This window comes from Prorops nasuta, unplaced genomic scaffold (assembly GCF_024137725.1).
Source record: "Prorops nasuta isolate Cenicafe-Biocafe unplaced genomic scaffold, Cenicafe_Pnas_1.2 PNAS00014, whole genome shotgun sequence".
Lineage (NCBI taxonomy): Eukaryota > Metazoa > Arthropoda > Insecta > Hymenoptera > Bethylidae > Prorops > Prorops nasuta.
The window spans coordinates 2,790,980-2,815,201 of record NW_027116811.1 but is presented as its reverse complement, the minus strand read 5'-3'; the positions used below and the strand labels follow the sequence as shown (position 1 = coordinate 2,815,201).

Sequence of the window (24,222 nt, the reverse complement as noted above, 5' to 3'; positions counted from 1 at the left end):
AGAAGAGTGCATGCTGAAATTATGGTAAACAAGGAACGTTTGTTTTTGGCCCTTATTGACCGAAAGAGCATAAGAGTATTGCTGAAAATGCGTCTGCAGATCCTCCTCCCGCTTCCTTACATAGGGCTTTGGAATTTTTGGTGCATTTGCTCTTCGCATATTTGCAAATAATAAGTTTTCTCCGCGGTAAATGAGCGTTACCGGATGGGCACAGCCAATGATAATCGAGGAGGATTCGTCAGTGTTTTAGGAGGCCAATGTCACTTGGTGGCCAAGCCGGCAAACATTGCCAGTCAGCAGCGGCAGTCCGATCTTCTTAAACATGCAGAACGCGCGCGGAACGTCGTGTATATAATCCGCCGGCGGTTGCCTTTGGAAATCAGTCAGCTCGAAAATACAACCGGCTAACCACTCGTATACAACACGAAGGTACACCCTAATCTTGTCTTAGTCAGCTTCCTTCCGAGCTAATTAAATCTCTGCCCGGATAATTGAACCAGTGATCACTTCTGCCATGCTAAACCTTTATCATCGCAAGCAAGCGTCTTAATATCCTTATCTCTAATAGGCATCTGCATACTTTCATTCCATTTCACTCTGCTTCTAGCTACAGTGGCAAATCTTTTAATCACCATTTTTTCACTCCTCTCCTTATTATATAACAGTTATATTGGTTTATTAGAATTTTTCATATGTTTTTATCCCGACATTCAGATGATTTTCGGGGTTCTCCTTTTGGCCACTGCGGTTTTCGCCGAGCCGCCATTTTATCATCAGCAACGTCAGTATTATTTTGAACGTCAACAAGAGGATCCTTCGGCAGCGGCACCTTATCCAGCCAGAGGATGGAAGCCTTCTGGCCCTTCGTTTGATCTTCCAGAGAGACAGCAAACAGCAATCCAGCAACAATACGGAGCACCGGAAACTCCCCAGCAACAGTACGGACCACCTCAGAAACAATATGGAGCGCCTGAACAGCAATACGGAGCTCCTCAGCAACAGTACGGAGCTCCCGAACAGCAATACGGCGCTCCTGCAGCCCCTCAGCAGCAATACAGGAAGCCTGTAGCTCAGAAACAAACCGCTGCTCCTCAGCAACAGTACGGAGCTCCTGAACAGCAATACGGTGCTCCTGCGACTCCTCAGCAGCAAAATAGGAAGCCTGCGCCGCAGAGACAAATTGCTGCTCCTCAGCAGCAATACGGAGCTCCCGAACAGCAGTACGGTGCTCCTGCAGCCACTCAGCAACAATACAGGAGGCCCACGTCCCAAAGACAAGTTGCTGCTCCTCAGCAACAGTACGGCGCTCCTGCAGCTCCTCAACAGCAATACGGCGCTCCTCAAAATCAATACGAACAATCCACGCCTCAGAGACAAATCGCTGTCCCACAACAGCAATACGGTGCTCCTAATTTAGCAACAACTACTGAAATCCCAAGCAGTACGGAATTCGATGAGGAAACCACAGCAGCATCAGCAAGCTCCACCGAGGCTGAGGTAAAAGCGTAAATTTAGTTTTGTTTCCTTTGAAAAAATTCCACCTATCCGCCAAGAAGCTTTTCGTACCTCACGCCAGAGTATCGAGTTTTCCAAAGATGCTGTACCGTTTCGTTTGCCAATTGAGAAAGAAAGGAGAGGAATCGGCAACGGCGGCGGCGCATCAGCTGAGGCTCGCGTTATCCTTGCGGAATTTCAATTAGGAGCGATCCTTCCTTCTGTCTCTTTCTGCACAGCTTTTGCTTAACGAGATTAGTATTCCAGACGAAGCGCAACACTTTCGATCGTGGCTCGAGTTAGCGTGACGCCAACACCAAGTTCTTTGGTTATTGTGGGATAAGCCTTTCCAAAGATATCTTCTTCTTTCTCACGAAACGTTGCTGTTTTTTTTTCTGTTCTCTCCAGTTCGAGCCTGTCAACTCTGTGAACGAGTTGGACGACCAGGAGGCCGGTAACGCCGAGCAACGTCAGAATCAGCAAACAGGGGAGTACTACGTGGCTCTTCCTGACGGTCGTTTGCAGAAGGTCAGCTACGTATCTCGTCAGGACGTCGAAGCAATGAAATATTTCGCCAAGGTTCAGGCCGAGAACGTCGAGCCACTACGTGGACCGATATACGCTTACTCGCCACTCCAGAAACTAAGAATCCTTCCCGCGGGACTGGAACTGGCCGTTTCACCCGCTGTGCCAGTTGAGCCAACGCGAGCAGAAAAACTCAACGCCGAATCTCCGAAATTGGAGACCCAAGTCCAACCAGTCGCTGCCCAAGTCCAGTATCAGCTGGACAATCCGGCAGGTGTCGTTCCAATTGCCAGGCCCGTCAGCTCCTCTTACACCACCTACACCGCTAATTACCAAATACCAGCCGCCGATTCAAGGCTCCTACTCACTATCCAATAATTTAATTTATCAACGACCATCAACCTGAATGCACAATCTAAGAAACTTTATAGATCTTACACATCGCAAGATCCTCTATACCGTAATAAAGTAATTAAAAGAACTCTATTTCGAATTTTGATTAAATTTCCAAATTATTTTCAATTTAATAGTACATTCCTATGTGTAGTATATATAGTGGTAAACGTCTTTATATTTCTTTAATTGTTTTTTCGAACGACGCGCAGTCAATCTGTTATAAGCTATGTCTGATATGCATATATAGGTTCAAAAGTCCTTTGAAAGCTTGACATTTTCCCACATATATGTGTGTGTATGTATATGTATATATATATATATATATATAGACGCATGTTGGAAGTGGGCAATTGTAGAAGCTGATATGGTTTTCCATAGCACGCGTGGACGTGTAGGTGGAACAGACACGTCGTCGCATTCGGGCCTCCCGTTGGCACGTAGACGCGCATAACCGCAAAATTCCAGAAATTTAATATCGTTCCAGCAGCAGCAGCATCCAACGTTTCATAAGTTCACTCTACGGGAAGCCCGTCCTCCTTGCCCCCTTATTCCCACCACGAGTTCACTCCGAGGGAACACCGATCCATTCCACCTTTCTTTCAATTCGACTGACGGTAGCCGGCACTGAAATTCTACCAGCGAATTCCTCCTTTCCCATAGTTAAGAACCGAATGATCATTCCAAAAGTGCAGAAGAGCGATTCGTCGCGAATCAATGAAATTGAAAATGTACTGTACACCAGGTGGAGGAACAAGAGCAATCTTCAGGTATGTATATAGACTTTTGTGAAAACTTGATATACAATATATAGATTAATTAAAACTACGTAGAGATACTGTGGATTGATTATGAACGAGGCTAAATAGGGATTAAAGAGTTACGCTCAATGCTGGAGGGGATCGGAGAATTCAGGAGAAGCTGGACCATCGAAGTATACAAAGGGATGTTTGACTAAGTGGCCGAGTGAAATCAGCTCGGTCAAGCGGTCAAGATCAATTAAAATCGAGTAGCCTCGGTAAGCGTTAATTGGTCGTCCAGCAGTGACCTTATTAGCGAAGTTTCTCAAAGTGAAGTTTCGATGCGCCATAAGACTCGGAAAATGTTGGAGAACTATTTATATATATATAGTTATACGTCTCTCCATTGAACGCCGTCATCTCTATATTTGAAACTCGAATTTAGAATATGTGGCCTACCCCCCTGGTCCTTTTATAAAAAATATTAATTTTACCACAATTCTCCCCTAAGTTTAATATCTCCCTCCTTCCAGCTCTGTTTCTTCTCTCGTTCAATCGTCGAATTCGCTCTCTAACCGCATCAAACGCTCTTTTCTTCCCCCTCTAATATTATACGTCACTTTTTTCTCCTCGCGCGCGCGGGACAGCTTCTTAACGAAGTTTCACACTTTCCACCTACACACACAAATCACAGCATGCTCGCCAAAGTAATCTCATCTAACGCCTCTTTATCCCCCGGAGACTTTCAACAAAGCTATTTTCGGCGAGTCCTCCGTGCTTATTTTTCCACGATTCTCACACTTCTTCTGAAAATTGCGGTTTTAATCCTAAAAGCCTGGCGCGTTATCGGATCAAAGCTGAGTTCTCTCATTAACTTCTTTATTAGGCGAGACCATGAGTTATATATAAGACCGCGTTAAATCCCAACAATAATTTTTCCAAGCACTGATTCCTACAGTATATAATATAGGATAGCACAATTTCACGGTTTACTAGAAGAATTAAATTTCGATTGATTCGTTATGGTATTTGCCAGCAGACAACTTCTTCGTTAATTAAGCATGCCAGTGAAGTGGCTAATTGGGTTTTATAGAGGATCGAGCAGCCATCGGTACTTCCTGATCGCGAAGAAATTCGAAACTCATCGAGATTGTAAAATTATACGCATTACGGGTCTCGCGTGTAGTTTTTTCTCTTCCTATACAGGAAGTTGGTTGAATCAGCAACGCACTCAAATAATTAATATATCTATTTAGTCACGCGCAGTATGTATAGCGAGTCGAGATTTAAAGGAAGATATTAAATATTGCGTCCATTAGTTTTTGCCTATATATATAGATATTAGGAATTTACTCTTACCCTCTACTAAAAGCGTCGATCGTTGAAAGATATCCATCGTTGCGAGATTTATAGAGAGTTTTTTTAAGTAGAATGTGCGAGAGATTGGCGCGCGAAAGGTTCCCCGTGAGAGCAAGTAAAGTTTCAGTCGTGTAAGGATGAGGATGAGGAGGAGGAGGAGGAGGAGGAGGAAAGCAGGAATCGCAGTTGGCTTGGCCAGGTTCCCACAAGCACCACGGGGCCTCCCGCTATTTTCTTAATCTCGGCCCTTCCCAGACAATGGGGAGTGGAAAAAAACACAAGAATCCCGCGGCGCCAGCTTTCACGCACGTCTCTCGCGTCTCTTGAATTTCACTAGCCAAACCCCCTTTTCATCCACCCCTCCTGCGCTACCCTCCCAAACTTATTAAACTATAATACTAAACGAGTCGTCATAATTTTTGCCTCTCACTGCTATACGCTTTATATACCATCTAAAATCTACCAATTCGAGAGCTAATTTTCGACCTTTGACCTGCACTGGTCTTTATTATATACGATAGTGCACTATATAGCATGCGATTTGAGGCAAAGGAATGAAGAGACTAGACATTATATTGGCTCGATCAATCAGTCAGATGATGCAATATTGCTTTGCTCATTGCTCTCTGTTCAATTATGGCCCTAGCCATTGGAATTTCCTATGCGATTCTTGATGCACTTGCGTAAAATGTTCTGTCGACGTGCCTTCATCCACGGGAAGTTTCACCGATGCCCCAACTGCAATAGTACATTTTGTATATGAATGCTTTTGGTTATTTTAATGAAGCAATGATCTCTGGCAAATATATAAAGAGAGAGAGAGAAGGAGGGATGGAAAAAGAAGACATTTTTCCAGTAACGTGGAAGCTCATTGTTTCTCTGGTATACATAATACAGTATATATACATATATATATGGTATACCCTCTTGGAGTGCAATATCGACGTGGCCTGTGACGCAATGCATTGCTTCGTACATTAAAGGAAGAAAGAAGCAAAATAATCGGGGTGCATCATGAAAACTGTGGATAGAAAAGAGAGGAGGTGACGTGACAAAGGGTTTCGTATGCAAGCAGGTGCCGAGTCTCGAAAGAATCAAAAGAGTTCGACGTTTGTGTCGACGGGGGTTCTCCAATCACAGCCTCCTACTACGTGCCTCTATAGTATACGCAGCTATTTTCTTCCTCCTTTCTATATAATATCACCCTTCTCTCGTTCTGCACTCGACGTGGGGTCGAAAGCGAAACTTGAGTCTCTGCGTCGAGAAATCATTCCTAGAGCACTCTCGACCAATTATCTTTAAACGTCGCACGAGAAATCATTGAATCCATTCCATATATTAAAAAATCATCACTCGCATCACGGTGTTCTAGAATACTGTATACATATATATATATATGTATATATAGTATACTTGGTGTCCTTGAAATCAAAGCTTTTTAAGAAAAAAACACATCAAGAATAATTTGCACGCTCTTTCAAGTATTAAAAAACTCGATGTCTAGCATCCGCATACTAATGCAAACTGGCATTCCATGCAAGGTCAAGCGAATACACGAGTTGACAAGATTTTATAATTATTATATTGAAATTTATTATTCTAAATGCTTAATTTGCTATGGATATCCCCTCTGAGACACCCTGTACATCGAAGTATATAACGTACAATGCTACAAGAAGGCGATGGAAGGAGCGGAAGGGTGAAATTCCAAAGGATTTATTAGAAGAGGGAGGAGATCGAGGGAGCTAGAATATACTTATTAGCCCTGTGACGCGCGGTTCTTCCTCAAGATGAGACACACGCTGCCACGTAATGATAATCGATATAAAAGAAGCACGGGGACCCCTCGAGTGCGCGCGATATATCCTCGTGAGATATCCGTGCCAAACGACAAGCTGCTGCGTGACTTACGCTCCTTTTCAAACAGCCCAAAACCTTCGAGGGCTTAATTTCTTCTCCCACTCGTCATTCCTGATTGATCAATCATCCGATATTTCGCAGAGAAATTCAATTACAACGCGCGCGTAGAGTCAAGATGGGGAGAGAATTAGAGAAAGAGAGTGGGTAGGGGGGGGGGGGGGGGGGAGGGTAAAGAGAAGGATCGTAGGCAGGCAAAGTCGCGTAACTCGATCCACGCTGGGAGGTCAACATTTCGAGATTGACGAGCGCGATAAATCGAGCGGGACGCGACGCGACAACTCACTGACCTGCGCGAATCCAATGCATAGCGAGTTTCTCCACGGTGCTCTGTTGTGGTGACGTATCGGCCTGTGGCAGCGTGTATACATATGTATATATATATATATATATATATATATATATATATACCGGCGTATGTAACCGGTAGCGAGGAGCGAGCCTCGTAAATATCGCTGTTTACACGCACGGCTCAAACGCACCTCGTTCACGCGCGCGTGTGTGTGTGTGTATACGTACCTATGTACACACGCGCGACATGATTTTTCGCACATTTTTCTCAGCACTCGGCATTAAAGCACGATTCACGCGGCGTCGCGCCGCGTCCTTCTCTCTCCAGCTTTCTTTTTCCGCCAATTTGCTCGATCGACTCGATTCACCGATGTTGCGAGCGATTAAACCGAATATTTGCAATTCGTTACAAAAACGGGATGAAATTTTGCGAAGCGAGGACAATAATGCGCTTGAGCTTTTATCATCGGGACGAGGAAAACGTCGGCGCGGCGTGGCGGCTCGCGGTAATCTATAGAATCGAATCCGCGTAATCCCCTTTTGTCCGGATAACGTGCCGCTGTACATCGTGGCGAATCGCCAGTTGGGAATCGGCTTGGACGCTCGCTTTCCTGCCAATTCTATATAATCCGCGTGCACTTTGAAAATTGCGCGCCAACTAACCGATTACCGGATGAAGGCCCATTGGCGCGTGTCACTCTCCAAACGTTTTATAGTCGGCTCCTTTTAATCGCTCGACAATCCAATAACGAATTCATTAATTTAATAAAGGTTCGCGCTGACTGTGATGGTGAGAGAGGAGTTGAAGGGGGAGGAGAGGAGGAGAATGAAAAAAAAATGTTCTCCATTTTCTCTCGTCTCCCGTCTCTCTTTTGTTTCACTCTGTTTTTTCGAAACTATTGACAACGCAGGATAAATGATAGAGGCAGGAGAGCAGCTGGGAAACGGGCAAATAAGAAAAAGAGTGCATTGAGTGCGTAGATTGAAAGCGGAAGTCCCATCTCCCATTTAGCGAGATTAAAGTCTGAGGCTCGTCGTGAGTCGTCCTGCCATAGAGAGACTATAGAGTTTGGTCGCCGAGTCGCTTTTCCTACTCGGCGTATATACATATATATATGTACGTATACGTGTACTCGCCAGCAGCACCGGGATACTATATATAGTACATACTATATTGAAGAGGCATTGATATGCGGATCGCGCGCGTTTCCCAAGCGAGAGCAGCAACGAGGACGAGGCCGTCATTGTTTTCAGCTACGATAAAAGGTCTTACATGCCGCTACCGAGTCTACCCAGAAAATGGTACCAGGCCAAACGAACTATACATATAGGGAAGGAGATGCGGCAAAATCGAGATAAAAAGCTCGACAATAATGGCCCGAGCCACCGCAGGGCCAACCCACCGGGCGGCCATTTTATTCTTTAACCTTTCCATCTTTCTCCGCGGGTGATCCCGAAGTGCACCGCGAGTTCGAAACTTTATTGTTTACCTGCTCCCTCCGATCCCTCCCAAGGCCTTAAAAACACTGCGAATATAACCTGTGTGTACTACGTGGTATATATATATGCTTATACATTTAATTACAAAACTCTCAAAACGTACATTTTCAGCGAGTCGGAGAATTTTGGATTTTCTCTATGCGGCAGGTTATTACGTTCAAAGTATATATACGTATATCTTTTGTCCAAACGGTTCTTCGTACTACGATAGCGATTGAAAATTTCGAGAAAATTCACTAAACGAAGAATGATGGCGCGATATTTAACAGTATATGTTGTGCAGCGATATTTATCGAGGACGCGGTGAGGCGGGGCAGGAATATGACGAGGCGAGGCGAGGCGAGAGGAGAGGAGAGACGAGAGATGAGATAAAAATAAAAAGAAATAGGGAATATAAAAAGAGGGTAGCCGAGATGATTGGAGCGTAATCTGCTTTCGCTTTGCTTTCGGTGCCAGGGGCGTCGTTAGGTCTGCCGATCGGGCAGGATCCATCGGGAGCAGCCGGGAACGTCTGGCGGGATACGTCAGAGGAGAAACAACCCTCCTGGAACCCTCCTGATATGCGCAGGTTATCCTATAAACGCCACCACCCCCTCCTCTCATGATAATCCGGCCCCCGGGGTCCGCGTGCGGTTGAGCGCTCGCAACAGTTACCATATTTGATTGTAACCCCCTTTTCCCCCGCGTTATACCCTCGCGGAATACCGAATGCCTCACCCTAGTCCTCCTCCTTCTCGACTTCCATCTCGCTTCATCCACTTTTATTATCGAAAGCACGCAACAATTTCAATTTTTCTCCAAACAAATTTATACCAAACAAATGTATGTATATATAGTTTACCCAATCCTCGCGAACCGTGCAATACTCTGGCTGTTCGGTTCCAATTAAATGCTGACTATGTATAAGCGTGTTTTATTGTTCGTTTATAAAGGACGTGTGCGTGTGTGTGTGTGTGTGTGTATTTTCTAAACTCGATGCATAACGTGTTTGCCGAGGATCTTTAAAAATTCTTGCGGATAGAGGAAGGAGAGTGGTGGTTTTCGCTGCTCGTGACACGAGGCGGAGAGAAAAATAAGCAAAGCAGGCCGAGGAAAGAAATCGTGCGCGTTTGATGTGCCGCCAAAGGGAAGGCAAGCCCGCAGGGAGGGTTGCTCAGTTTTGTTGCTTTCCTCGAGTCTACCGTGTTTCTCTGTTCTTCATCGTATGCCACGCGATTTTTCATACTCTCCTTCCAGTATTTTCAGCGAGAAAATCGACAATTTTCTCCATAAATACTGTGCACCGTGTCCAGCCTATATCGACTGTGTATATAATCACATATTGGATGTAAAGGGTATTTCAGAACAACTCTTCGTGGCTTACAAGGAATCTACATATAATATAACCATCATTTTAGAAAATCAATATTCCTCAATGACGAATATTGTTGGAAACTTTTTATTAAACTTCACAAAGCGTTGGGTAAAAGTACCTATTAATAAACGCTTTTCCCGCCTGTCTGCCTAAAACACTCATTTTCCTTGAAATAAAGGTTTGAGAGTGGAAACCCGTTTGTAAAATATAAATAAGTGAAATATTTAAAATATTATTTAGAAAAATGTTGAAGAGCAGTTTATCCACAGGAGCAAAGGCTAACAATTCTATTGGAAAAACTAAATTGAAAAAGAATCGTGAACAAATATAGAGGTACAATAAAGAAGCTCCATCCGAAGAAAATATAAAAGTACAATATTTATATAACTATATATATATATGGATATATATTCTCGTTCGATCAAATTGCTCGATAATTCAACATTTTAATTATTCAATTACAAAACAGATGAATTTTCATCTTAAATTTAAAACGTATGACTAATTCAGTCGACATCTAGTGTTTCGACTAGCTGAAAAAATGTGGCTTAGTGTCGGTGAAGCAGCCTGTAAACATTATAACTATATCGATATCGCGGAGGAGTTGAATTTCATGGAATAAAAAGAAATCTGATATAGCGCGCGAGGAGAAAAGGTGTGGGTGTTGGAGGGAGGGGGAAACCACAATCCGCAAGTTTGAGCTGCGCAAAGTCGCGGATTATGCGGATACCACGCGTGCGTTGCTCGCCATATGAAAATCCACTTTGTAGTCCGAGTGGCGCCGTTGGGGCGCAGGGTGCAGGGGGAGGATCAAGGGAGGATGGGGTTTGGCAGGGAGGTGCGTTTTAATTAATTAATCTGAGCGGGCGAAACGATACTAATATCAATGTAATTCCGTCGGTGAGCACGCGGTTTGCCACATGCGTGTAGCTGCGCTTTTCCAGTAATAATTGTAACGTTTAAGCGAATCCCGGTGGTGGTCGCTGAGCGGCTCTCTGCGCAAAACAGAGAGAATCCGGCTGAATTCAAGGGGCGACGCCAGCTATATGCCGCGCCGCCGCGGGGGAGAAAAAACGGCAGCAAACGACCACGCGAAATAATCTCTGATTTCGTCATGTTAGGTACACTGGCCTGCTACTGATGGGTACAAAGATTAAATTTCGCTAATTACGGGACGTTAAAAATGTTCCTGGTGCCTGGCAAAATTCCTCGCCAATATTATATCGTATTGAATTTATTTTAACGCGTTAATATATATATATATATATATAGTATTAGATTTGATTCATATATACGTCTCTCGACGTAAGCGAGCAAACAATCGACGCCGCACAAAGGAAAAAACTCACCCTTTTTGGCGTGCAAGATGTCCGCTGGGTCCGGAGGTAAAGCCGTGCAGTGACTGGGACTCAAGCTAGGCTGCAGGGTCGGGAAAGGACTGCCAGCACCTGACGTATACCTGATTTATCAAAATTACCAGTAAACGATACATTTGTTCAATATCAACGAAGCTCTCTTGATTATTGATCTTTACCACTTACCAAGGATTGGGTCTGGTCCATCCAGTGGTTTGGCCGTTGAGTAATCTAATTTTATCGTAGACACTCTCGGCAGGACTACTGGCACCAACGCCAACACCTTGCTGTTGTTGCTGCTGCTGCTGTCTTTGCTCCTTCTGCGCCGCCAAATTCCTCAGCACCCTGTTGATAGACGAGACCTGAGGACCGATGAAACAGTGGATGTAGTCTGAGATTTTATCAGTGAAAATCTTGTCGAGGTTGGAAGGGAATTAATTAAATCACGAATCGAGCCAGAGTAGGGGCGTTGAACAGTTGCTGGAAAAGGGTGAAGAGGTGGAGGGTAGAGGGGGGGGGGGGGTGGGAGTCAGTAGACAGGAAGGCTCGTATAGTATACATATAGTATATATATATACTATATATGTATGTATATAGTTTATTAGTACAGTATATATACGAATGATCGGAAGAGCTCGATGGAGTGCTTGCGTGGTCCCCTTGGAGTGGCGCGAAACGGATATAATTGAAGGCAGAGGTAATTAACTCCCTTTACTCCCTCCCCCTTTCTCAAGCGTGTACCGCCAACCGTGCCGCATCGTTTTAATTACCGTTCTCGTCGCATTTCATCGAGCATATCAAACCCTCGGCTTCTTCTGTCTCATCCGCACTTCCGCTTATAATAATATCCACTTACTCAAAATCCTCTTGCAATCCCGCTAATCTAACATTTTCCTCAATCCCTCGACAATTCCTCTAGTTACTTTTTTTATTTCGCGAAACGGGAAATTCTTCGTTTATCGTTGCTATCTTCTCGTTCTTCTTGCATTCATCCATTATTTTTGGCATCGCTCTACGTATCGGAGGTTACGTTACTTGTTAATTACATTAGTTGGCTTTAAAGTCCGAGACTCTACCGTCGAATATTGCTTTCACTCCCCCCTCCCCTGTACACCAAGCCCCATGGGTCTATGAAATTAATTACGGCACGCTCTTAAAAAGTAGAGCTTCGATCTTTTTCGACAACTTGCAAATCTCGCCTAATTGTTCCAGTTGAAATCAACGAAGCATCGCTCTCTCACCGTTTACAATTTGAGAAATTGAATTAAAATTAAAATCAGTCATAAATTTCAAGAGAGGTTAAACAAGGGGACAAAATCAGCTTGAACTGATAAAAATCAAAAGTCAATTTAAAAAAGTTTCTTTTGTTAGTTTATATCAAAATATACAAATGATATTTTTCTCGAGTATATAATACTGCATATATTTATAAAAGCATACTCATTCCCTCCGTCTATACATGTCCCTCCTATTTTCCGCTTCCGAGAGAAAACTCCCCTATACAGAGACCCGTATCTTCCGTAGCATCGTACGATTGGAAAAACCAATTTTTTGTCCTTTGTCTTCTTTTTGTTTGGTCCGTTCGTCACCTACCTCGAAGAAATCACGTCGTCGCGTCGGCTGTTTTCCGTCGAGTGCATTTATAGAAAGCGTCACTTGGAAATTAATCCCGAGGACCAAGTGCAGTGTGGCTTTTGTGGGATGGAGTGTGCCGCGATTATAGGAGAAAAAAGGTAAAGAGAGAGAAAGAAAGAGAGCGCGACAATACTCGCATTGTGACATTGGGTCGGTTCGGTATTGTGAGAGAATCCTCCTGGCAATAAATGGCGAGGGCGAGCCATATTTGCGGTTTGATCTCAATGAAAAAACGGTCAAACAGTCGGACACTCGATGTCACGCGAGAGCCTTGGATTGTCGTTTGACTGGCAGGAAACGTCAGAAGAGGCCTCTGCTTTGTCGCCGAAACTCCTTCTCACAGCCAACGATCCCCCCCTTATTTTCAAAGACACCTTTGACATCCAGCGACTTTACAACAGCGGACCCTTTCAATTCCTACATATATATATATATATTTCTATCCCAATATGTGACTATTAATTAATAAAGTCACCTGAGAATAATCCTACTATATATCTTTAAAAAATTAAATTTACATATATATATATCGTGAAGCAATTGTGACGGATCGTTGGGGAAGGGGAAGGGGTGGGCTGTTCCTGTGATTTTATAGCTCTAGCAAGTCATGGATATAATATAGGAAAGGAGAGACAGCTGCGAGGGAGTGGGACAGTGAAATCTTGGTGTGTCCGTAACTGGAACTGGAACGACGCGATAGCCTGGGGTTCGAGATATGTCAGCACGTTTCAACGCTGTGGGCCTCTGACACTGCGTCTAACAAGCCCACCCCTCCTCTCCTCGGCCAACGAACCAGTTCCCATTGCAGTAACTCGACCAATCCCAAAGCTCCTATATGTACTATATATAGTATGTGTATACTATAATCTCCAACCCTGGACAAGATATCTTTCCTAGCTTCAAAAAGCGAACGAACAAACAAATAAACAGAAAGCAGTGTTAATGAGAATATCATCCGGTTGATTAAACCACGATAAGGTTGAGAAAATTAGCGAGGAGAAAGAAACGGTTCTATTTGTAATCGGATAGTACGGTATGAGGCGAGAGGGGAATCGACAATGGAGCGCGGAGAGATGGGAGTTGAATGGGGAAGAAGTTTTGAGCGTTACGGTGTTTTAATCGTGGCTTATGAATCTCTGTCTTTCTCTCTGTCTCTCTCACTCTAACGTGTTTGACATTCGGAACGAGACGTGGGGGTGCGATGATACGTGGCACGTGCTACCCACACATACGTACTTGAAATGTCATAACCTGTCATTAAGTCACCCCTCGATCGGGGGATTCAGCGGGAGAACCCGTGAGCATCTAAATCACAGGTTACGCTACACACCCCCTCCCCACTCCTATATTTCCAACTGCCATATATTGCCAAATAATGACAGGATGCATGAGCCAAGATTTACTTTGCGGCTACCATTCATCAAACAAGCATTTTCCGTCGAAATTCCCTCTCTTTCCTCCTAATTCCATTGTTCTCTCTCACCTACCATTTACCATCGAATTTGTCGTATTTAAACAGTGTTATGGTGTATCAACTTCCGGAATTATGAACAGTATTCCAAAATCCATATATAGATGAAATGTTAAATTTTTATGAAAAATTTATTAATATTTTAAAAATTGTCTTCTTTTGGATTTCATGTAGTTTGCTGTACTTACAGTATTAGCATTTTTGACGCTAAAGTCATCTCATTTCTGTATGTGAAAAAACTTATTAGCGTTTCGAAAAGAAGAAACCCCTCTACATGACTAAATCTGATTTTGCAAGGACGCGAATAAAAAGGGATGATTGGACACGCGAGTCACTTGATCCAGCGCTTACTTAATGGCTGAGACGAATTGGTTGATTGGCCGTATCGCTCCTGCACGGAATTCACGTCTCTCGAGAGAGCACAATGAAATTTTAGTTCTTCTTTTGGGGTCGGTAGGTCCGGAAGTCGAATGAATGCTGGCTTCTTCCGCCCCTTCACGCTTAACACCCTCGCCGCACGGGAAACGCATCGGTACTCCTCTTCTCTTCGCTTGCCATTAGCCGAAAATTGCTCAGTAAGATAAGGAGAGGACAATATTATGACGCATAGAAAATTAAAGGTCCTCGATCCAAAGGAATAACGACTATATATATATAGATAATAATAAAACCCTTCAAAGAGAAAGAAATAAGAAAACGTTCTGCAATATTTTTTGTGTCCTTACGGAAGGACAAGATCGAGGGAAAAAAGAGAAAGGAGAAAATCATTTGTGATTTAGATCGAGGCTTTCGAGTTAGCAGTGTACAATACAGCATTAGTGCAGTATGTTTAGTTATTATACAGAACGGGAGCTGATTAAGGAGAAAAAGTGTAAGGGTGAGTTGATAAGAGAGGGAGATAAGATAAAAAGAGACAATATTATGACGAGTTTATCCAGCTAGCACCCTCTTCGGGCTTCATGCTAATTTCCATCGATCCGCAACGCGCGTCCACTTCCTGCCATGTTTTAAGCACCCCCATACCACGCTCTTATTCAAGTTCGATCCCTTTTATCCATGGAGCGCGCCTGCACAAAGGATTAAACGCGCAGGATCCTTTCTGAGAGACTATATACATAAGTATACGTATTTGCCTCAATAAAAACACTGTAAAAGACTTATCACCATTACTTTAAATATGCAAACAATTTGCAGGGAAAAATTCTTTCGAGAACTATAAGTCTGAAGAAAATCCACCGAGGGAGTTTTCCCCGCTGGAAAATAGGCTCGCGAGGTCGATGCAATTTCTCGGCGATTATTCGGAATTACGATCGTAACGAATGCGAAGTTGGATGGAAGGAGGAGAGCGGCACGCGTCTCGCCGAACGCGGACAATGCGAGCGTGCGTGTCGTGGGAAATCGGGCCAGGATCGAAATAAAAAAATTGCAGAACGCGCGTGCCACGTTGCTGCATGACTGCTAGGGGAAGGGGGGTAGTGAAGAGTGTGGAAGAGGGTCAGCAAATGCTGACGTCTCTATTATGCGCGCGTTTGCCTGCGCTACTGTGACATCGTGGGCCCCTCTTAATTCGATCTGATAATAGCACCCCCCCCCCCCTCCTCTCTTTCTCATTCGAAACTATCTCAGCCTCCAATCTCTCGATTTTCAACTTTCGACCTTGTCGAGCCACACCGCTCATGTATATCACTGCGAGCCAAAGAATTGTTTTAAAAGTAAAAGTACCATAGAAAAAATAATATACGCTGGCACCTATATAGTATATTATACATATTGGGCTTTCCTCCCGGATATTGTGTATACTATACGAATATAGAGGTTGGCCAGCAGATTCCTCTGTCGGAGCAGTTAACGTCATTTTAACCGCTGACTGGCTTCGCAACCCAACACCCAAGATCATCCAGCGTGCAGCGGCTGTCCTGTCCAATCAGCCACGTTGCCCGTTCCTCTGGTCGCGGCCGTCGAAGGATATCGGCTTACAGGTCGATTGTCTTCGAAACATTTTCCTTAGTACCCTATCTCGACGCTTCGATCTCATCATTTTTTCAACCACTCCTTCTCTTTTCAAGCCCTCTCCTTTCAGGGTCTTTTTACTCTTTGCTCCTTTTTTCTTCGTTCTCCAATTTTCTTCATCGATTCTAAGCAAATCTTTAACCCTCTCCTCGCCTCTCTCTCTCTCTCTCTCTCTCTCTATCTCTTAAAATTTTCTTTCTTCTTCTTTTCAACGACCGGATTCCTCGAGCGACTTTTTACCACCGCTTATCGACTATCACATACCTGTCTGCCTGCCTGCCAGGTCATTTTCGATCGCAGATCACTGCCGGATAACATATAGGTCCTTTTTATGTACCATATATACTACATCATGGACCCGCTAGCTCATTTACATTTTACGTAAGGCCAAGCTCCAATTTCGTAATCAAATTCCTTAGCCTTCGAACACGCTACACAATATATATATATATATATATATAATATATGTAGCTTATATATACATAACCGAGGAATACCATACACCGCAACATTGTCTAGGATATTTTCATTTGTCCAACGATTTGGATAAAGTTTCGGGACCTACGCATTTTGGCGTATAGGCAGCCGCGAGACGAATATATAGTATATAGTATAATACGTAACACGTGACCGAGTCGAGAGAGGGATTCGGTCTCCTCGACTGTGAAAGTGGCGTCCAGGGGGGATGAAATTGTTGTCGCGGCCGACCCGACTGGTGCCAGTTGCTCGTCCAAGAGGCAATAACGCTCGGCGCGTGCTGATCACGAAATTTCTACTACGCCAACCCCCTCCCCCTTTTCCACCATAGACCTCTGCTAAATACCGCACCCCCACGCCTAGAAAACCACCCTCCCCGTCATTCGAGATTAAAAGCTACGATTAAATCTCCATATATAATACAACCGTGCGTGCAAAGATCTCTTCTCCTCGTCCCATCAACGTTCGTTCTTCGCGCGCGTCGGCTACTCTCGCAAAATTTTATCAATACCAGATGTGTATAGTTGTACGAGGAAGGTAGTTTTTCTTTACTCTCGGTAAGAAGAGACACGTTTGCTCTAACACCGATTGATTATTATCATTATAATCAGCATTGGAAAGCATCGCTGTCGACCTTGGCACGATGCATGTAATACTCTCTTACGCTTTGGTCGCTTTTGCTTCCCTCTCCTCTCTTCTCTTTTTTCCCGGGCCCCTTTTGCAATGGCCCTTGTCTCTCTCCGTTTTGCCCGGCTTAAATTGCGAATGCCTCGCGTTCCTCAACTTCTATTTAAATGTAATTTGTATCTTGCTGTATAGAGCGACCCAGCCCCCTGCATGCTCTCGCCACCAACCCCTTGCCACTCGAGTGGACGCAGGATTCTTTCGGGCAAAGAAGCAAAAACCCAGCGAGACAAACCTGTACTGTAATTCATTAGACAGCTGCTAATTATTGTAGCATGTACTAGCACATAAAATTAATTAATTCTTTATAGCTGTAACGGGGTAGAGAGTGGGAGATTGAGAGGTCGCGGTGGAAATGTTCTCTCTGCCGCGACGATTGATCGTGTACAAGTGTAATGCATAATATTTGAGGTCTAGCTGGAACGAAGTGGCGAGGGTGTAGAAGAGGAGGAAGAGGAGGAGGAAGAAGAAGAAGAATTTTATCCAGACGTTGGCAAAGTCCTTTTGCGAGGTGACAACGGCGATGTGCTCGATGGACGCGGTAAGTAACCGCAACAATGCCAAGAAAGAGGGTGCAGGAGGTAGCGTGGGTTGGGGGTGTAAAGTAATGGATGGCCCCTGGAACCCGAGGCGAGTGAATTGTTGGCCCCTGCACGTCCGCCTTGGAGACACCCTCTGCTTGCCCTGTCGCGTAAATCAATGCACCCCCTTCCCTCTACACCACGACTTACCCCGCCGGCCAGGGTGTCGGAGACGTCCGGCTACTGCATTATGTATTTCTCACCAACCCGCCCCGTTAACTTTCACCCCCATCTTCTTTATTCCTCTAACCACCCTCTCTTCCTCCACTCTTCCACCTCTTCTTCTACCTCTTCTATTTATTTTCTGCCCTTCACATTGCCCCATCATTTATACCTATTACCCCATGGCCGTAAAATAATAACAAAGGTTTTCTCAATAAATAAAATAAAGATCGCAGGAACAGAGTCGCTGGAGCTTTCCGCCAGCCTGGCGATCGATCGATAAGTTTTAATCGTTTTCTCTCTCTCTCTCTCTCTCTCTCTCTCTCTCTCTCTCTTTCTCCGCGTTCCCTCCTATTTATTTTTCCTAAAGGAATTCCATGGAATATTTTTCCATTCTTTTCCCCTTATCTTCTTTATTTTACGTCTAGCTCTCCTTACGTCGCGTCGAGATGCTCGTTTTCCTCGGCCACCCCTCACCACCTGCGCAGCCATCCTCTTGTATTTTTTCCAACCTTTCCTCCCAGCAGCCGTCTTGATTCTCGCTTTTTATCCCGGATCGACCCGCTCGGCCAGCTCCCTACACCTTCCTTACCTCCTCCACCATTGCACCCACGCAGGCAACACAGTCTCTTTCCATCTCTCACCCTTTTAATCACTGGTCCATCCAGCCGCCGCCATTTCTGTTCTTGCCGCTGGACTATAACCAACCGTCGCACCGTCGGTTTTCGTGCAATTAATTTCCTATGCCAGACCAGCCTTAAATACCAATGTATTATTCCACGAAATAAACCCCCACCTTCCCTATTCCGCAATATCCCGCGCCTCCACCTCCCCCCGCACCTCGACGCACCTTCTCACAAAGCTTCGATAAATTATAATTAAAGTTACAATCAAGGCTCCAGCTCCGACGAACGTTTCACCGTGTTTCTTAATTAAGTGGCGTGTCGAGCATGTGTTTAACAACGAATAGCATCAATCGTACCACGTGAAATTGGCTGCAAAAGGCGTGTCCAGTCCGGGGAATTCGACCAATGGCTCAAACGAGCGTTGGATTCGCTCTTACGCGTGGAAATAATCTGTAAATCCTCGCAGAGTCCTGTCGTATAGTCCTGTGAGCTATTAATTACAGGGACACGCTTGGTCACCGCGGGAAACCAGCCCTCCCTGCCATGTCGGGCGGTATCATGACTTTCCAGGCAGCCTCGCGGGTGAGGGGTTGCCATCGACACTCCCCTCGTACACTCACACGCGTACAGGGACGCGCACAAACGCATACTTTTACACAAATAAACAAGTGGAAATCCAGGCAGGACAGGAATCGTCCGGAGTGGAGAGAGCGAGAGAAGGATCGAGCTGCAACCTCGACAAATGTAATCTCGCTGACCAGCGGTGCTTCTCCACGCGCCATTTCTTCGATAAAACTTTATTATTCCCACTATATTAAGCTCTATAAAACGAATCTTATACATTACCATGATACTGTGAACGATGTACTGCCTCTTATATATATATATATCTTATCATTGGCTATATGGTACATGGGCGAGTAGTTTTTCTCCACAGCAAGTGAACTTTCGCCGAAGCATTTGTCCGAAGCAGGAAGAGTGCCTGCTAATCCAGACTCCCCCCCCCCCCTCTTCTCCTTAGGAATGATAGAGGAATAAAGGAAATTGGCAGAAATGCGGTGCAAAAAGGGAGTGAATTGAGAGCCACTGTCGGTATCCGAGCAGGGAGCAGTGGTGCGAGTAAACCAATAACGCGTCTGCCACGCCGGGTGCCAGATTCAAATCCGGCGGGGACCGAAACGGATTCCGTTCTCGTAGTCGTCATGTGCGTCGCGTAGACGGCCAGCCAACGGATGGCCAAAGACATTTCGAATTCGTCTCTCCACACCACACAGAGTCCGTCTGGCTGGCGTGTGGGCTTTTCCAGTTTCTCACGCCATTGCCCCGACGATTCTCCAAACCACCCTGGAGAGGAGTCCGAACCCCGTGAAATCCTCTCTCCTCCCTCTCCATCCAAACTCACTGCTGCGCTCTCTCAATATTTCCACTCTCGATTTATAGTCTTATCGCGACTTCATATTGCTGTCCCATTTATTTTCTTCGACTTATATATATATATATAGGTATATGTCGTATTCTTTTCTCTTTCAGGGGGAACGAGGTAAAAGTTGAGATTGCGCTATAAAGGCGTAAATTATTTAATGTTATAAACGGTGCAGGTGGAGCATTCGTGCGTGCTTGTGTTATATAGGTGGAGCTTTTCGCGAGGTGAAAGATTCCAAGATTGTGGAACGAGAAGAGGAGCTGGGGGGAAGAGCAGGAAGCTTCGGGATATTCCGGACGAAACTCCAGAGTTGCCGGAGTGTACGGAGCGTATCCAATTTGATGGCATTACAATAACGGGGGTAATGTCTGAGAATAATGAAATTTCCCCCAATCACCAGGACTTGGCCGGAATACCTCAGACCCCTTCCCCCCTCCTCACAGCGCAGCATACAGCCCCGTGCTTCTTTGTGCTCCTCCGTTCTTCATCTTCATTCGCCAAGGTTACACACGACCGAGACAAGCCGGAGAACATTGCAGGTAAATTCTCTCCGATCCAATTCGCCATGAGTTACTTACCTCGCTATCAAAGCTTCTTTATATATATATATATATATAATACTCTTCATTTTCCCCAAAACAAGCTTGACTTTGATTTCTTTCAATTCACCGAATAATATTTAACCTACACGATTATCGAGATAAATTATTACAATATGAGTGATAAATACATTTAGTGTTTCTTTTTTCATAGAAAAGCGAGAGACTATTGAATTTTATTTACTAGAGAATTCTGGAGCTCTAGTGCTGTGTCCTTGCAGAGTACCCAAAGGTCGATAAAGCATGAAAACTGGTGCGAAGAGACCGGAAGTCAAGAGAGAAATCGGAGGAGAGCGAGTAAAAGCAGGCAAGAGGCGAGAATTGTGCAAGGCACGACCAGCTAGCAAGTTTTCCACAAAATCTCCAAATAATTTTTATTCGAGCTCACCTGTCGCGATGATTGTATTAACAGTTTTCCTTTTTTCAATGGAAATGCAAGAAACAATTGGATTTTATTTACTATGGAATTCCGGGGTTGCAGTGGCGCGTTCTTGCAGAGTGGTCGAAGGTCGATAAAGGATCAAAGTTGGTACGGAGAGAGGCAGAAGTAAAGAGAGAAATTGTAGGAGAGCGAGTAAAAGCAAACAAGAGGCGAGCAGCTAGCAAAGAAGGATCAGCTGGCACGCCGGCAAGCAACGGGCGGCGTATAATCCCGACCACGTTTGAGCATCCTGCGAGCTTCTGAACTTGTTGTGGCCAAGATTAACGTTTCTTTAATGGCCCGTGTAATATTCCATTACGTACAGTTCGTTCGAGAATTATTGCGTTGGCGGCGGCGGGGCGGAGCCCTCGAGGAAAACGAGATGGCGGAAAACTGCGCTAGGAAATAAATGCTTTTCCAACTTTTCTTCCAGTCATCTCTCTCTCTCTCTCTCTTCCTCGTATACACACACACACACACATACACGATAGTTCTTCGTCAAGCTGTTGCAGTGCCACTTATTTATTAAATTTAATAGTAACTGATTCGCGATTAATCATTTCGTAATGAGAAAGGGATGCAGGGGGAGGATGAGAGGGTGGGGGTGGGAGATTTAATTAAGAAATAGCTAGATGGGAGAGGAAAGGAAGATGGTAGGAGGAGGGAGTAACGTATGGGGATCAAAAGGAAATTCCAAGACGGCTCTCACGCGGTCCCTCGCTTATCCTTTTTTTTTTTTTTTTTTTTTTTAACAGAGGACCGATATCTCCCTGCGACGCTGTCTCCGCGTTCAAGTTCGCGAAACGTAGGCTGGCTGGAGGTGCGCGAGGAGGGGTCTGGCTTCTCGCGCGGACGGTTGCCATGGATATTTGCATGCGTCCAATAAACGGTGGCTAAGGGGCTCTCGACTTGCTTAGGGTAAAAAGCGAAAGAGGGTCGCTAAATTCTCTTTTCCTTTCCTTTTTCTCTCACCCGCGTCCCCGACGCCACCACCCCCCACCCCCAACCCCATCCTTTCCCTTCCCTCCCTTTGCCATCCACGATTTACCCTCTCGGAGTAATGGCTCCGAGGTGTACTCGCCACCCTCCACAAAAAAGGCCCAGCATTCTTCTATCGACGCCGCGACGACGTGAGAAAAAATGTCAAAGGCCTGCTTCTTCGCTCTCCCGTGCCGCGATGACGGATCCATGCAGCGATATCACTCGCGATCGCAGCTCCAACCCTCCCTATACGCATATATCTCTTCTCGCCTTTTGTCGTGTTCCCAATAAAAAAGTCCAACTTCTCGCTCTAATATATATATATATATATATATATATATGCAGCGAGAATTTCTAGTTAATCGCAGAAAAGACGACGCGCGTCTTAGAAAATTCCAGGCTTCCTGCCTGCAAATGAAATGGTCCATTTGCGTCACAGCTCGCTCGCATCAGTTGGCGGGAAAACCCTGTTTTCACCCTATTTTCGCAACCCACCCCTTCACGACGCTCCTAATACGACGCTATCTGCGTAAATGCTGGTCTGTTTTGCGTGAGCGGACAAAGCCTTACACAGCATCTCCCTCCCCCCCCCCCCCTCCACATCTCTGGCTTATTGCAAAAGACAAAAAAAAATCGCAGCACCGCGCATAATTAAACGTTGGAAGACTCCTGCGTCACTTTCTGACACGATTGACGCATTTGAAATTATGCACGATCGTTTATCGTGGGAATGAAAGAAATTGTCGATGCGTTTTTGTAAAATTATACTAATAAACATATTTTAACGTTGTAAAGTATATAGTGTTTGCGAACTTACGCTGGGAATGTTGTCATTGGTGCAGACACCCTCTTGCAGGAGGCGGTCCCTAATTTCCCAAGCGAAGATGGAAGGACACTCGCTCTTGTAGAGGGAAATTTTACTGACAACTTCCGCCGTGGCCACTCGTGGCTTGCTACCACCGATGGCCCTGGGCCTAATGGATCCGGTCTCATAGTACCTGCAACAATAATAATTTGCGGTACAATTTAGCAAGTGTATCTTTCTATATGGCTAATTAAACGAAGCCAAGGAAAATCAGCTTAATGACTAAAAATGCGTTAGAACGCAATCTTACAGCTACATACATACATATATATATATAGCTTACAATAATTTAATCTTCGTTGCTAAACTAGAGACAGTATATATTATTACGTGGCGAGCAAAGGAATGTTTCAAGGGTGTGCCAAATGATAAAGAGATTGCTTGGATTCTTGCGGCGTGCCACAAATGTCCTTCTCTCTTTCAGTTTAGTCCTTCCCATTTCTTAGATTCCTAACACTGAGGCTGCCCTCGAGAAACTGTATAGTTATATATAGAGCGACGGCCGCAATGAGGTCGAGAGTGCGAGCAATATTTCAACCAACCTGCCGAGAATTTTCGACACGCAGCCGTTGCTGACCTGCAGGATCCTGGAGATATCGCAGGGCCTCGCACCAGAGTGCGCCAGTTCGACAATTTTTTGCCTCGTCGAATCCGGGAGCGGCCTTCCACCGACGAACACACCTCCCAGTTGGTTCACCCCGCTATGACCTGTAAAACAAACGAATCAGTCAATTGTACTAATATTTATCTCTTACGACATTTGATAATAACGGGAGCAATCGTCAAGGACGTCACATTGAAAATTATATATTTTACCGAATGTATACCAAGGTGATCGTTAAAATATTAATTTTCAATGGAATATGTCATGAGACATTACCATTTGAAGAGAAAATAGACCGATTAAATTATTAGGATGAAAAATCAATAGTGCACGTGTCTCATAGCTGTCAAACTGTGTCCTTCAAGAAATTTTGCTTATATAAGATTTCGTACATTTTTTTTAATATAAGACATAAATTTGTAAATATATTTCAAGCAAAATTGTTATGTAGTTGCTTCAGGAGAAAACGTATTTTTTAAAGATCACCCTGATATATACACATATGTGTGTGTTATACATATAAAGAATATATACATTGCAGGTTAGTTTTTGTTGAACAATAGATTGCACAAAAAAGTGAGATTCACAGATCCTGGTCATAGATCATGTATTTTTGTCAGGGACCAGGAGAAAAGGTGCCTGGGAAAAAAGGACCTTTTTTTTCCAAGCAGTAAGAGGGGGTGGTTCATCCCCCCTCTCTTTCGTCGAGTGAACAGGGTCAGAGAGTGAGAGGGAGAGGGGAGGGAAGAGAAGGT

General features: G+C 44.6%; 2 protein-coding genes across 4 annotated transcripts in view; one reads left to right on the top strand and one right to left on the bottom strand.

Annotated features, from left to right (window-relative positions):
* Nucleotides 1-24,222, bottom strand: part of LOC136778651 (paired box protein Pax-6-like) — a 51,793-nt gene that overhangs the window by 12,244 nt on the left and 15,327 nt on the right. For all 3 annotated transcript variants that reach the window (XM_066735712.1, XM_066735710.1, XM_066735711.1), the window contains exons 3-6: nucleotides 23,406-23,571; nucleotides 22,816-22,996; nucleotides 11,115-11,290; nucleotides 10,923-11,032 (exon numbers count right to left, since the gene is read on the bottom strand). In XM_066735712.1, the coding sequence (XP_066591809.1) occupies nucleotides 10,923-11,032; nucleotides 11,115-11,290; nucleotides 22,816-22,996; nucleotides 23,406-23,571 (633 nt within the window). The remainder of the gene's footprint in view (nucleotides 1-10,922; nucleotides 11,033-11,114; nucleotides 11,291-22,815; nucleotides 22,997-23,405; nucleotides 23,572-24,222) is intronic.
* LOC136778653 (uncharacterized) lies at nucleotides 259-2,485 on the top strand. The gene is made up of 3 exons (XM_066735715.1): nucleotides 259-429; nucleotides 715-1,497; nucleotides 1,903-2,485. The coding sequence occupies exons 2-3, from the start codon at nucleotides 715-717 to the stop codon at nucleotides 2,395-2,397; spliced, it is 1,278 nt and encodes a 425-aa protein (XP_066591812.1). The 5' UTR covers nucleotides 259-429; the 3' UTR covers nucleotides 2,398-2,485.

Coding starts and splice junctions, on each gene's coding strand:
- LOC136778653 (XM_066735715.1), top strand. CDS start 715: ATGATTTTCGGGGTTCTCCTTTTGGCCACTGCGGTTTTCGCCGAGCCG. Junction 1,498..1,902: donor CAAGCTCCACCGAGGCTGAG/GTAAAAGCGTAA, acceptor TGTTCTCTCCAG/TTCGAGCCTGTCAACTCTGT.